This window comes from Megalops cyprinoides, chromosome 13, assembly GCF_013368585.1.
Source record: "Megalops cyprinoides isolate fMegCyp1 chromosome 13, fMegCyp1.pri, whole genome shotgun sequence".
NCBI lineage: Eukaryota > Metazoa > Chordata > Actinopteri > Elopiformes > Megalopidae > Megalops > Megalops cyprinoides.
Genome location: NC_050595.1, coordinates 658,767 through 672,717, shown reverse-complemented (window position 1 = coordinate 672,717; position 13,951 = coordinate 658,767). Strand labels below are relative to the sequence as shown.

At 48.3% G+C, this 13,951-nt stretch overlaps 1 protein-coding gene across 1 annotated transcript; it reads right to left on the bottom strand.

Moving 5' to 3' along the window:
• Positions 1-7,651: 7,651 nt before the first annotated feature.
• cbln1 (cerebellin 1 precursor) lies at positions 7,652-12,702 on the bottom strand. Its single transcript, XM_036543168.1, has 3 exons — positions 11,970-12,702; positions 11,186-11,305; positions 7,652-8,571 (listed from the first exon to the last, which is right to left on the bottom strand). The coding sequence occupies exons 1-3, from the start codon at positions 12,219-12,221 to the stop codon at positions 8,374-8,376; spliced, it is 570 nt and encodes a 189-aa protein (XP_036399061.1). The 5' UTR covers positions 12,222-12,702; the 3' UTR covers positions 7,652-8,373.
• Between the last annotated feature and the right edge of the window lie 1,249 nt (positions 12,703-13,951).

Below are 13,951 nucleotides of genomic sequence, written 5' to 3'. Positions count from 1 at the left end.
GGGGGGGTTCATTAAGCCATTCCCAGAGGGTTAGAGGGTTTATTAGGCAAATAGAGGAAGTGCTTCCACTGACATTATTTGGCATTACATATTGACACACTTCAGGTTCTCACCCTCGTGCAGGCAAAGCCGTGCCGCGTGCTGTCTTTGTCACAGGTGTTTATCTGACGTCGTTGAGCGTCTGAGGGGCGTCTGAGGGGCGTCTGAGGGGCGTCTGAGGGGCGTCGGGTAACCGGGTCACCCCTGTCACCAGCTTCACTGCGCCTTCCTAATGCGCGCAACAAAAGCGAAGCGATCACATCATCCCTGCTGCAGTTCTGCGCAGTGCTTCTCTTAATTCCTCCGGACAAAAGGAAATCTAAGATCTGCAAAATTATGAACTATACTTGTTGTGTAGTATCATCGATGACAACGTATCAATCAGCCCGAACTCCATAATAATTTCAGATAAAATGAGTGAAAATACAACACTGCATATTTTGCGTGGAGATACAGGAGCGTCTGAGAAATTAATAAATGTAAATGTATTCCTCTATTCATAGCACACTTCCATACGACCAACATCTCAGCTTCCAGCGAACATCCCAAAAGTCGACATATTTCTTCCTTTTCTATAGAAGGCCATTCTACCAAGCTTTAGCAGTACATTCACAAATGCCGATAATCAGTGACCTGCTCACGGTCAGAGACAGCCAGAAAAACAGGTCTCCTCTATCTAGCGCTGACTGAGGTCAGCAGCGGGAATATTTCAGTACTAACAGCTCCTATCTTTCACAAGACACATCAGGTCTCTGAAAGGTGAGAAACACTGTAGCGATTCCTTGCGTTTCCTCCTCCTGTATGAAGCGAAGCACGCTTAAACGACCGGACCTCCCCGACCGTCTTGCTTTCGTCGTTCAGCGCAGCCAAACGGGCGCAGAGAGCCGCTGGACGCGCCCGTCGGCTGCTTACGGACAGAAACGAAGAGGAGGAGCAGCAGAAACCCGGGAAACGGCAGAACCCGGGCTGACAGCGCAGTTTAACAGCCTCCTAATTACTTACAAGTAAAAATTTAGTTTTAAAATCACGAGAGACCTATCAGTCCATTCACTTTTCTCTTGTAATAAATAAGGACTAAGCAAAATTACGTCAGGCACATCACTGAAAATTTCGAAGAATTATGGGATGCTTTTCCGAGTTTCACATTAGACCGAGGCAATAAAAACAGCGCGTCAGGACGTGCGAATAAAAATGAATACAAAAAACTTAATTTGGGTTACCGGTGACTCTCTCGGATAACCTCGGAAAAGGAACAAAACGGTACCGAAACCATAGTCATCCCGAGAACCCCTTGCGTGGCAGGCGGTTAATTTAATTTCAAAAGCGTTATAATTACTCCCTCTCGCCCCGCAACAGGCTTAAAGTAAACACCCTAATACGGTCCCTAACACGGCAATTAAAATTCAATCTACGGTGTCTTGCCACTTTCCCTTTTAATTGCACCGCTTTCTCCCCCTCTCGTTTTCAACACAGCCTTTGAAGAATTACCCCCGTTAACTTGGCTCCTAATTGCTTGTCACCGTACTCCAAATGTGAAGAGCTGCTTCCTACAAATAACCATGTTTACTGACTGCTGGTGAGCCAGCGCAAGGTCTGTCTTTATGAGGACTGTTTGCAGACTTTTTATACACAAAACTGGTTACAAGGGAGGCAGAGAGAGTCGTTGACTGTGGCGTGTATCGAGCGGGGTTTGAAATGAGCCGGAGACGGTGACACAGGTGAAGCCGCCACCCTTCATACGCTCACATTTAAACTGCAGCAGGATGAGTGATTTTGTACTTCACTGCAACGCAACCTGGAAAAATAAAACAAAAAATCCCTCTCAACAAAATCCTTTCTACCAAATTTATAAATCATAAATTCCCGGTAGTGAAGGGAACACGAACGTTTCGTAGTTTGTAAATGTCCTTTGTGGAATCACTGAAGTACCCCATTTAAGCGTAAATGTATTCTCCAGGGTATATACCTTAGGCATCTGTACCACTCTGTGCTTATTACTGTCTATTTAGATATCTGTTGATGCCTACCTATATAGCCTACACACACGCAAACACACATGTATGAGCAAAGTACCTGTGTGTATAAATGATCAATTTACCTGAATCGGTTGTTTATTTAGAGCAATAAACAAATACACTGAGGTAACCAAATGTTAAAGTACACACACACACACACGACACACGACACACGACACACGACACACACAAACACACTCACACGCACACAGGACCTGACGCTTGTATTTTCTTGATCGCATCATATTTATTGGTGCTGCACATGAAACGTGTTCGACCATTAGGACTCACTGCCCTGTGAATGACTAGGCCTATATTCTCATTTTTAATAATTTCACCGCATGCAAGGTCAGTCTCAGTGGTTCACATACTGTATTTACATACTGTTCACTAAAATTCACAGGAAGGTATGTCGGTCTATTATTAATAATCCCCGAGGACTAAATAAAATAACTATTAGTTATTTTAAGTAAGTCGTTAAGTAATTTGCTGCTTAGCACCATGGGCGGTCTACTACCTGGCTGGGATGTGCACACGTGTCAACTCCTTCTGATGCCCACCCCTATAACCCTCTGGAAATATCCATAAAATCCATAGAAAATCCTAAGGATCTATAAATCGGAACAAAATGGATTAGATATTAACACTTTATTAACAAATCAACAATGTTTGCATGTAACCTTATAAGTAGCACTACAACACTAAATACCTGACTTCACTCAGCTATTGTGTGAAGTTGTCTGCTACACTAGGATCATGTCACACCATGGGTCATCTCTGCAGTCTCTAGTCTGCAATCGCTGCAGCAGTAGCTGAATGTCCTTGATTTGTCAAGATGGTGCTCCTGATTGCACTCATAGGAAAACCCGTGTTAAAACAAATCTCTAAAGTCACTCATGTGATCATGTTGGTGGGAATATATTTTGTAGTAGGCTATGTGACTGCTACAATGCAAAAAATTATACCGACATTATAGAAACATGGTAAAGTTATTTAATAACAGTGAGAAAATCGTGAATTTTGCATGTTAAGTCTACAGGAGCCAAAGCCAATTTCTGCCAACAGCCCCCTGTGTGCCGACACGGAAGTATCGGTCTATTGTGCGAGACTTCAGGAAACAAGGACCGCGTTGTTGTTCTTTGTTTACCGTAGTGTGTGTTCATGCGTTATTTTATCGTTCTCGAAACAAATAACACGCAATAAATTTTTAACCAAGTTTTTTTTATATAATCCGTATGATTGTATAGGCTACGTCGGTAAGCAATTTAATGGGGAAAATCCGTATAATCTACGGACATTCCGTATAAATTGACACGTATGGATGTGAATTCAGCGTTAATTCAGATATTTACGTTCCATGAATGTACGCATTTATCGTTTGTTTTTTAACCCCACATTATGTTGATTCATCCTGACAAGGTCATTACTTAGGCTAATTACGAGAAAATGAATGTACAAGTTATTCAAGCAAGTATAAAATAATATACTAGTTGCGACTAGATCCATTATTGGGAAACAATCGATAATCAGTCTTTGACATCGGTATTTGCTTTACCCCGTGAATGTTATCTTTTTCAAGGCAGGCCTTAAAGAATTATTCTTAAAGAATTCTTAAAGAATTATTTTTCCAGAGAATCAATTAAAATATTTTCTTTACTACTGCAGCTCAACATATGAAATTTACAGGCGTTTCGGAAAGTGTAGTAAACAGAGTATTGCACCGGATTTCATGGCTGGTGTTCATTAAATAAATATAAAGATCGAAGCTGGCAGACGGAAAGGACAAACGAGAGGCCTGCACCTACACCTGTGTGCACACGCGCGTGTGTTTAGACCATCCTCGCACGGAACAATCAATCAAACTTCAAATGATGAACATTTCCTGGAGAGAGACCATATGGCAGTTTTTCGTAGGTGCTGTAGAAGCGGCCGCCCTCCTGCCGGTGCGTTCCTACCTGGGGCCCGTCCAAGCCAAACCGGAGCGGAAGAGATGGATCGCGTGACTCACCCCGGTGCAGGAGCGGGCTCTGGCCCAGCCGACGCACCTGCTACCGCTTGACAATACAAATGACCGTATTTCCTGTCTTACGCTACACAGTTGAAAGGTTAACCTAAAATTAACCGATTGGCTTTGGACCCGGAGTCTCAAGTGCGCTGGCATGAATCATCCGAATACTAAGAAAAGAAGCCGTTCAGTAACGGTAAAATGTTGGGTATTTTAGTGGATAAATTGTGCTGTTTAAAGCAACAGCCAAACATCGCAGCTCAAGAGTGTCCTTGATACATCCGTAAACAAGTTGGACAGTGACGCAAAATATTAGGAAAGTATGGTGTTTCAATCAATGGGGCAAATATATTTCATTAAAATATAAAAAAAAAATCAATATTTTTGAAGAGACACAAAAACAATAAAATGGTGGAAGGAGTGAGTTCACTCTGGAGGAAGAATGTTAAAGGTTTTGGGAGTGAAATGCAAACAACCCAGTTTAAATTAAAAAAACAAAAACTGCACCCCAACCCCACCAGCTCCTCCACTGTGGGCCCCTCTGGCTGCTCCGCCGTGAGCCCCTCTGGCCGCTCCGCCCTGGGCCCCTCTAGCAGCTCCGCCCTGGGCCCCTCCTGCCGCTCTGCCCTGGGCCCCTCTGGCCGCTCCACCCTTGGCCCCTCCGGCCGCTCCGCCCTGGGCCCCTCCGGCCGCTCCGCCCTGGGCCCCTCTGGCCGCTCCGCCCTGGGCCCCTCCTACTGCTCTGCCCTGGGCCCCTCTGGCCGCTCCGCTCTGGGCCCCTCTGGCCGCTCCGCCCTGGGCCCCTCTGGCCGCTCCGCCGTGGGCCCATCCGGCAGCAGAGAGGTTAAAGGGACAGAGGAGCATATGTTGCTTTCGCAGCCGCCCCTCTCAGCGCCTCCTGCTTCCTTCACGCCTGGCCGGCCTCTCGGCTCTCGTTACGCTCTGGCCCTCAGACGGATGGGCCGGCGACTGGATACTAATGAGCTCCCCCCAGCGGGGGCCGGGGTCTGAGGGCTGCTGCCATGCCAGCCGGCACATCTCCACACCCCTCACACACAAACACTCCCTCTCTGCTCATCCCTCTCCTGCCTCTCCTTCTCTCCCTCTCTTCTTCTCCTCCCTCTCACCATCTCATGTTGCTCATTCGTCTTATTTTTCCTGTCATACCCCTCCATCACACAGCTGCCTCCCCCGCACTGGCTTCCAGGAAGTTGAAAGTTAGCAGTGATTCCGGGCTGAAACAGAGAGAGTGCTGGATAAACACAGACAGGAGTGATCTGCATCGATGCGGGTTCAGAGGGATGGGCTTTGACTGGGCTTCTCTGGTGGCTGCCGCGGCTCTTCTCTCTGCGGGTCACCTGTCTTGCCTGTAGCACACCTGTCTCCCTCGCTGCAGGCTTTGGTGTGTACTGGCCTCCTTGTCTCCAGCGTCAGCCCTGACGCGCCTCCTCGCGTCTCCTCCTCAGTTCCTCGGTGAAACATTTTGAGGAGATGAGGAGATGTGAGGGGAGAATGAGGAGGTGTGTAATGCAGAGAGGGAAATGGAGTGTTCTCGTGCATGAGGTTCAGCAGGAAGCCCATCCCTCCGCAAGACAGGCCTGCTTTTAGCACTGAACGTACAAAATGGAGTAATATGACTACAGAAAAAAGTTTCATCCTTAGAATGATTTTTTTTATATAAAAAAACAATACATATAGTCTTTAATGAAGATTTTAAATATTACATCCTAGTACCAATTTAGAGTAAAAAAATCCATAAGATGTGTGCCAGTGTGTTAAAATGAATTCATTTGTTTTGTGATTTGTACTCTGGCTGCCTGTATGTTGTATGCGTGTGTTTTTTACTCCTGTACTGACTGTAATCACAGCAGCAATAATAACACTAATGAAATGTGTGGAATGAGGCACATGTAGGGTTACATCACAGATCCCTGAGAGACTGTTCAGTGGGGAAAGGTCCTGCGAACACACACGCAGACACACACACACACACGCACGCGCGCACGCACGCAGACACACACACACACACACACGCACGCAGACACACACACGCACGCGCGCACGCACGCAGACACACACACACACACACACGCACGCAGACACACACACACATACACACACACACATACACGCGCACGAAGAGACACACACACACACGCGCGCACGCACGCACGCAGACACACACACGCACGCACGCAGACACACACACACACACACACACACACACACACACACACATACACGCACACGAAGAGACACACACACACACGCGCGCACGCACGCAGACACACACACACGCACGCACGCGCACACGCACGCACGCAGACACACACACACACACACACACACACACACACGCACGCACGCAGACACACACACACACACATACACACACACGCACGCACGCAGACACACACACACGCATGCAAACACACATACACACACACACACACACACACTGCAATACCGCAGGCTGAACATCAGAGCAGCGTTTGTACTTGACTGCTGTGTATTGTTTTAATTCCAGCCCGTCGGTCCTGGCAGCTCTCCGTGTCCCTGCAGTGTGTTTCAGTGGAAAGACACAGACTTCCCCTCTCCCGCCCCCACACAGCGACGGCCGCACGACAGCGACAGCCGCACGACGACACGATCACGCCACAGCGCGGTCACAGTCACAGGCATGGTCATGATTGCAGGCGTCTGCGGAGAGGTCAGCAGTGAATCTGATCATTTCCATCTGCACCCCCACACCCCTCTCCAGCCACTGCCTGGCTCTGAGAGGAGAGGAGTCCGGGTGACCGTGGTGACCGTGGTGACCGTGTGACCACGGACCGCAGATGATTACGTTTGACTTCCTGTAGTGTAAGCTTGCTATTTTTAGATGTTACAGACCTGACCTTAAAACAGAGCTGTAGTAAAGAAAACAACCAAAAGCATCATATAAATGAATAAAGAGACAAAATAACCAACCGATGAATACAGAGAGCTGGAAGGGTCATTCCCTGGTCAGAGATCGACACGCCTCTCAGAGGTAACCGTTTAAAAGGAGTGATCTGAATCCCTCTCAAAGCACAGGAGAGGGGCGAAAAAAGAGGCAGAGAGAGGGATGGAGAGAGAGGGAGAGGAGGAATAAACACAACATGATCTTTGTATAAACAGAAGAGTTTGCTTATTATGCGAGTATTAATTTTCCCCCCAGGAGCTAATTAAAATTTCTAGCGCAGCAGTAAGAGTTGTGGAACTCCCCAGTCACCAGACTGCCTCTGCAGAACAGCTCTAGAGAACCACCATCACAATCTGAGCATCAGAGAATGCCACTCCATCTCACACACACACACACACACACACAATCTCTTACATCACAAATACACACACACACACACACATACGCAGGCAGCAGAGTGAGCACACACACCCTGCCCCATGGCTGCAGGCAGAGGGAGCCGGTGATGCTCAGTGCTCCCGCAGCACAAAGAAACCCCACGCCATGCTCAGGGTCTGGTTAAGAAAAATAAAAGTACCATTTCAATTTTATTGGATTAAAGCAAATAAAAAATAAATCAATCAGTCAACTGAGAAATGAAAGGGAGGATTTTGGTTCTTCTAAATATTCACATATATATTACAGTTAATAATAAAATTCCTTTATAGATTTCTGGTGTCATTTTTAGTTTAGCCACATTTGACCGGAACAAAAACAAGTAGCATCAGTATTTAACGGCAGCCTCAGAGTCCACACACAATCACTAAGTATTAACACTGAAATACTGAAATACAGATATTCAGCCAGATCGGGATAATCATAGCGTATATCATAAAGAAACGGTAGGATTTTATACATCCAGTACACAGCAAGAGCGCTGCCGTCACCACCTGCGGCAGCAGGGTGAAGAAGAAACACAACAGCAGGACACTGGACCCCTGGCGGATCTCAGATATTTATGAAAATGTTAAAAAAAAGATGCTCCAGAATTGAGAGGAGGTGAAGAGCGCAGGTGGGGTGGGGTGCTGGAGAGACACAGGAAGGCAAATGGGGGGGGGCGCGGGGGGGGGCAGCGGCTCTTTGGGCGTGGATGAGGGCACAGAAGCGACGGGGGGGCCTCTCATGGGTGGACATTATTATTTAAATGAAGGTAGAAAAGTTTTGGCTGTCCAGAGCTGTAATCAGGCGGGGGTAAGCGAGTATAGGAGAGCCTCCTCTTTTCCCTCCCTCTTTCCTCCTCTCTCCCTCTCTCTCTTCCTCTCCTGTCTCCTCCACCGCCCGGTTGAGGAGCGTCAGTCCCTCTTCCTCCTCTTCCTCCTCCTCCTCCTCCTCTACAGGGGGAAGACCAGGAAGCCTGAGAAAGTGGAGTACTTCCATCCCCCCATCAGGTTTCCTCGCTCCAGCTTGAGGTAGGCGCGGTCCCCCTTCTCCATGGCGATCAGCACCCCATTGCTGGCCGCTTCGCGAGTCACGTCCTGGTCTCCCGCGAAGGCGGAGATCACCGGCCACCCATTGTGCATCAGACTCACCTGCAGAACACACACGGAGCTGAGAGAGAGCGCGCACACACACACACACACACACACACATACACACACACACACACATACACACGGAGCTGAGAGAGAGCGCGCACACACACACACACACACACACACATACACACGGAGCTGAGAGAGAGCGCGCACACACACACACACACACACACACACACACACACACACACACACACACATACACACGGAGCTGAGAGAGAGCGCGCGCACACACACACACACACACACACACACACATACACACGGAGCTGAGAGAGAGCGCGCACACACACACACACACACACACACACACACATACACACGGAGCTGAGAGAGAGTGCGCACACACACACACTCACACACACACACTCACACACACACACACACACAGTACACATACACATGGAGCTGAGAGAGAGTGCGCACACACACACACACTCACACACACTGACACTCATATATACACACACTCTCACACACTCACACACACTCACACACACACACACACACACACACTGACACTCACATATACACACACACGGAGCTGAGAGAGAGCACGCATACACACACACACACTCTCACACTCACACACACTATCTCTCTTGGGGACAGGGTCGGGCGATGGGTGGGACCCCTTGTTCTGTACCCCCGCCAGAATGTCAGCTCTGCGGATGACACCGCTGGAGCAATCTGACAGACAGCCTAATGGAGCTCGCGTGCCGTCAGCACCGGCCTCGCTCACTCTGCTGATGCACAAGCACCAATCAGCCCCATTAGGACACCTAAGAGCCTCTAATTTTAATGTCGCAAGTGGGTGTCCACTCCACAATGAGAGCAGCACTTAAGCGTTATTAGAATTCTGCTCCTGGAGCTGCGTCTGAGGACTGACAGACACAGAACTAAAGCTTTAGGAGAGGCCTCATCCCCGGGCCCAGCACTCTGCCTCCCGGCCTGACACCTTCCCCCGGCCTGGACTGAAAACCACAGCACAGACTCCTTTCTGTAGATTGGTGGTCAGGACCAACACCTTCACCGAAGTTTCAGAAAACTGCTGTGCTCACAGGACATTAAAGACCATGATCCTTTCCTGCAGGTGCGGGGCTAACAGACGCAGGCAGGGCGTGGTGGAGGGCTTCAGCATCCAGTGCACAGACAGGAAGGGGTGAGGCGGGGGGGCGAGGCGGGGGGGCAATGCCGGTGGTGTGGAAGGGCACTGCAGACCGACATCACTCAGTGCGGACTGAAACAAACAGTTACAGAGGGTGCACACCTTCGCCTTCGGAGGGAGGAAGGAGCTACTGTCGAAAGACGGCTTCATCGTGGCAGATGCAGGGGAAGGGGGCTCTCAGCGCCCCTCTGGTTTCAGGCTAATTCCGCCCCGCCGCACTGGCACCACAGACTGAGGAAAAGGCGCAGAGCTACTGCACCACATTTACCTGAGTCTCAGGTACGTGCACCTACACACACGATGCACACAGGCCACAAAATTCTGTAAAATAATTCCAGTGATGTAAACATCACCTTCAAAGGTGTAACAATGATAAGTTTGTCTTGTTTGGGATTCAAACTCGCAGCTACCTCAGATTACGTTCCACACCCTGACCGTCAGCGGTGACCTTGGCTGTGTGAGGTGTAGATCATTCTGGAACTGGGAGGAAGTGTGAAGCATGTACTCCCCCGTCCCACCCCTACCCCAGCGTCACACACTCTCCCGGCAGCCAGCGCTAACGGGGGACTGTGTGAACTTCCTCACTCCAGATGTGGGCATTCTGTCACGCTTTGCACATGCTGTCTGCCACGTGCTCAGGGTGGGGTGCAGTCCTGTCACCAGTCCCGGGGTTGAGTAGATGATTGTTCCCTGTGGCTCCGATGGGTGTTCGGGCGAGCACGCGGAACGAAGGGGCTTCTTCTGCGAGTGCGCCTTGTTTGTTTGTTTCTAATCAATTCCGTCTCCAATGAGAACTAAATAACAGAGTGCAATCTGACCCCCAGGGGAAAACGCAACATAATTATACAACGCTTTAATTAGCGAAAGATACACTCTAATTACAAATGGGGTGGCGTGAAAAGCGACGTTGTCAGTATTAAATGTTATATCAAGAGGGTTACATTTTTAATCAAAGACATTTGTAAATGTTACGCTTCAAAGGATTAAATGATTCGTGCGGCGCAGTAGGTCGCGCTTTGCCCGTGTGGTCCGCGCAGTGCCTTGCACCTGTTCACCTGTCACAGCGCGACCCAAGGCAGCGTTTCGGCGCTGTCCGTGGTGCTGTTCGAGCCCGCAGCCAAGCCTCTCAATATAACACTTTATTTCTGATTTGGTTTTGTATGCATATTAATTCATTATCGCAATGTCGTTGAATTTCATCTCCAACCGCAGTTTCCTCAAGGGTCATGGTACTGAATATCATCTATATTCTAGGTTGCTAAACCGCTTTAGAATTAACCCGCATATTTAGCAGTACCTGGTCTATTTCTGTCTCACAAACACTGAGATGCAGAGGAATCTTGCGCGTAGAAGTAAAAAACGCTTTTCACAGAGTTCATATTTTAAACACTAAGATAGAGGGGTGTTCGGCGGTAATTTACTTTCAGCGAAATTACTGACCTGGATAGTTTGGCGATTGTATACTTTCACTACGTGGAAATTGAAACTGTATATCCCTCTCCGCGGAGCGATGAAATTGCTTCTCTCTTCATCGAAATTTTTTCCAACGTTCACTAGTACCTGTGAAAAAGAGACGCAGAGGAGAAAGAGGAGACGGTGAATGAAAAGTGAAAACTGAAATAAAATGATTTACATTTTACAGATCACTAGATTATGTATAAAATACGTTTTCTTTCGAAACAACATTTTTCCTTTTGTTCTCTTTTTAGTGATAGGCCTATTTGAAGCAGGATTACCCATATTTTTGAGTCTTTTTAGAAAAATTTTACGTCGATTAACAAATAAATTAGCATGAAAAATGTAATGTAATACAGGTGCCAAAATGACGGGCCAGTAACGGTCTATTTAATGTGACAGATATCAGGCAGTCAGCGCTGTAAAATATAATTGAAAGACATTCATCGGTGATTAACATTTCGAGAACTCAGAATGTAATGACATAAGGGATTATATAATTTTCTATCATGCCAGTTTTTAATCTCATGTAATCAAAGGGAACTTAAATATTCACAGCCGAAGATGCGCTAAACTGCGGATGCAACACAAATATGTGCGCGACTCTCTCCGTCACCTGGGCGCCGCGGTGACTGCCGGACCCGCATGCCGTGTTTTCGTCTGCAGGTATCAGCGGGCGTCCGCCACGCGGAGCACGCACCGGGCGCTCCCTCCCCCTCGCTCACCCGTCACCCCCCGGCGGCTACCTTACCAGCACTCTGATAGTTACCCGATCAAAGTAGATGACCATCGTTCGGTTACTCATCTCGGAGGGCTCGTGGTTGGTGTTTCTCACGGCGGAGAAAGCCACTTTGGCGCTGCCGGAGCGCACAGATATCCCGAGCGCCGTCCCGGTCGGGTCCGAAGTTGGGTTGGAATCGCAGACCACCAGGCACTTCCCCTCCAGCACGATGGGCTCGGTCTCATTCTGAGCGCTCGCTAATCCCGCCAGGCACGTCGCACTCAGGAGAAAGAGCAACATGACGGCAACTTCACACCTGCACCTGGCCGCGGTATCCCGAGCGAAATAATCGGAGCTTTCTTTCTGGACGGTAATGGAATCGCTGGCACTGCTATATTTTATATCATCCAGTTTCTTTTAAACAATTTCTCTTTTCTTTTGAAATGATTTAATCTCCTTGTCTATAATTTCTCCGGTATATATAGCGAAGCCAGACCTTTCTTTTCTTTCAGTTTGTTCTTTTGTTATTTTTGGAGATTCCTTATCCCTCTCGTTGCCTGTTTTCGCGTGCGGATTTGCTTTGTCAGATCGCGCTCCCCGCCTTCTGGTCTCACGCTCTAATCGAATAACCCGTGGAGAGCGGAACGAGGCCCTTGTCTAGTCGAAACACAGCTGAATACATAGCGCGGGGTCCGTCTGCTCGCGCGCTGAATTATTGATATGTGAGATATTAGAAGAGAAACACAAAGGCTCGGACGCGCGGTACTCCCGCCCTCCTCGTTTTCAGCAGCCCCCTCCCTGCGGGTCCCAATCACAGATTAGCGCATCTCCGGATTTCCAATCGCAGCGCGACCCGCCCCCAGCGCATGTGACAGTGCTGTTTTTTATAGAGGTATCCTACAGGTGGACTCGGCTCGACCAAGGATCGAAGAAGATGGAAATCCTCCGATTCACGCATAAGGGCTCGCTAGTTCGTTATTGTCATCGCGTCGGACACATCCCAGTTTCCGTCCTTGCAAATCTCAGGGTCTATAATACCTGCCGAGCAGACACGTGAGGAAGACTGAAGACACCGGAAAACTTTTGAAGGACTGCGTCCGTAAAGTCCAGGAGCAGCTGCCACCACGTACCCGTGGGGCACATGAAATTCGACATGAAACCGTTCGAAGAGGATCTTAACACTCCTGAAGTACAAGATTTCTGATGAAGATGCAAAGGGGATCTATCCGATTGCAATATCCGACGAAAGACAGCGATAGACCTGAGTGAAAGCCACATCTAAAGTTAATTAAAAATAAGTAGTTAATTAAATCAGTTACACCAAGAGTACATATTTAGGGCGTCTGAAGGGTATTATTGTGAGGGTATATTACAATGAGGCTCCCATAACTAAAAAGAGCCACTGTTGATTCAAGCTATTAACTTAAATCAATAACTTGAAAATATCGCAGCAAGAGCAATTGTAAAAGACGCGCGCACGCACGCGGACTCGCGCGCACAGTCCTCAGAATATTCACCTGGAACATTCGACGTGACGAGAAGACTGCTTTCATTCTTAGTCCATGTCTCCCTAATTCCCCCTTATACAACTACAGAAAGTTTTCACCAGGTGTAAGACGTTCAGTACTGCCAACAAGAAAACACAAGACAAATTCACACTATCAAAGTATAGCCAAGCGAAAAATAAACTATCGTTCCACACTGATGAGCGGGACTGGCTCACGGAAGCGCCCCGCACGAAGCCTGCAGTGTTGTGGGCGCCGCGGTCGATATCCGGGGGGCTTGGAAATCGTATCTGCGGTTGTTTTAATCTTTTGCCTGCAGTTGGAGCCGGTTGATGGAATCAGCCTGACGTCCTCTCTCCTGTCGTAGCTGAATCCTTGCCCGCGGACGGCCTGTTCAGCTGGCGTCTGACAGAGCCCGCTCGCAATTCCTACATGACATTTAATAAACAAGATCACTGAGCTAGTTTTAGGGGGTAGAGACAGACGTACGAGTCAGAGCAGAAAAAATCAGACGGAAAGGACAGG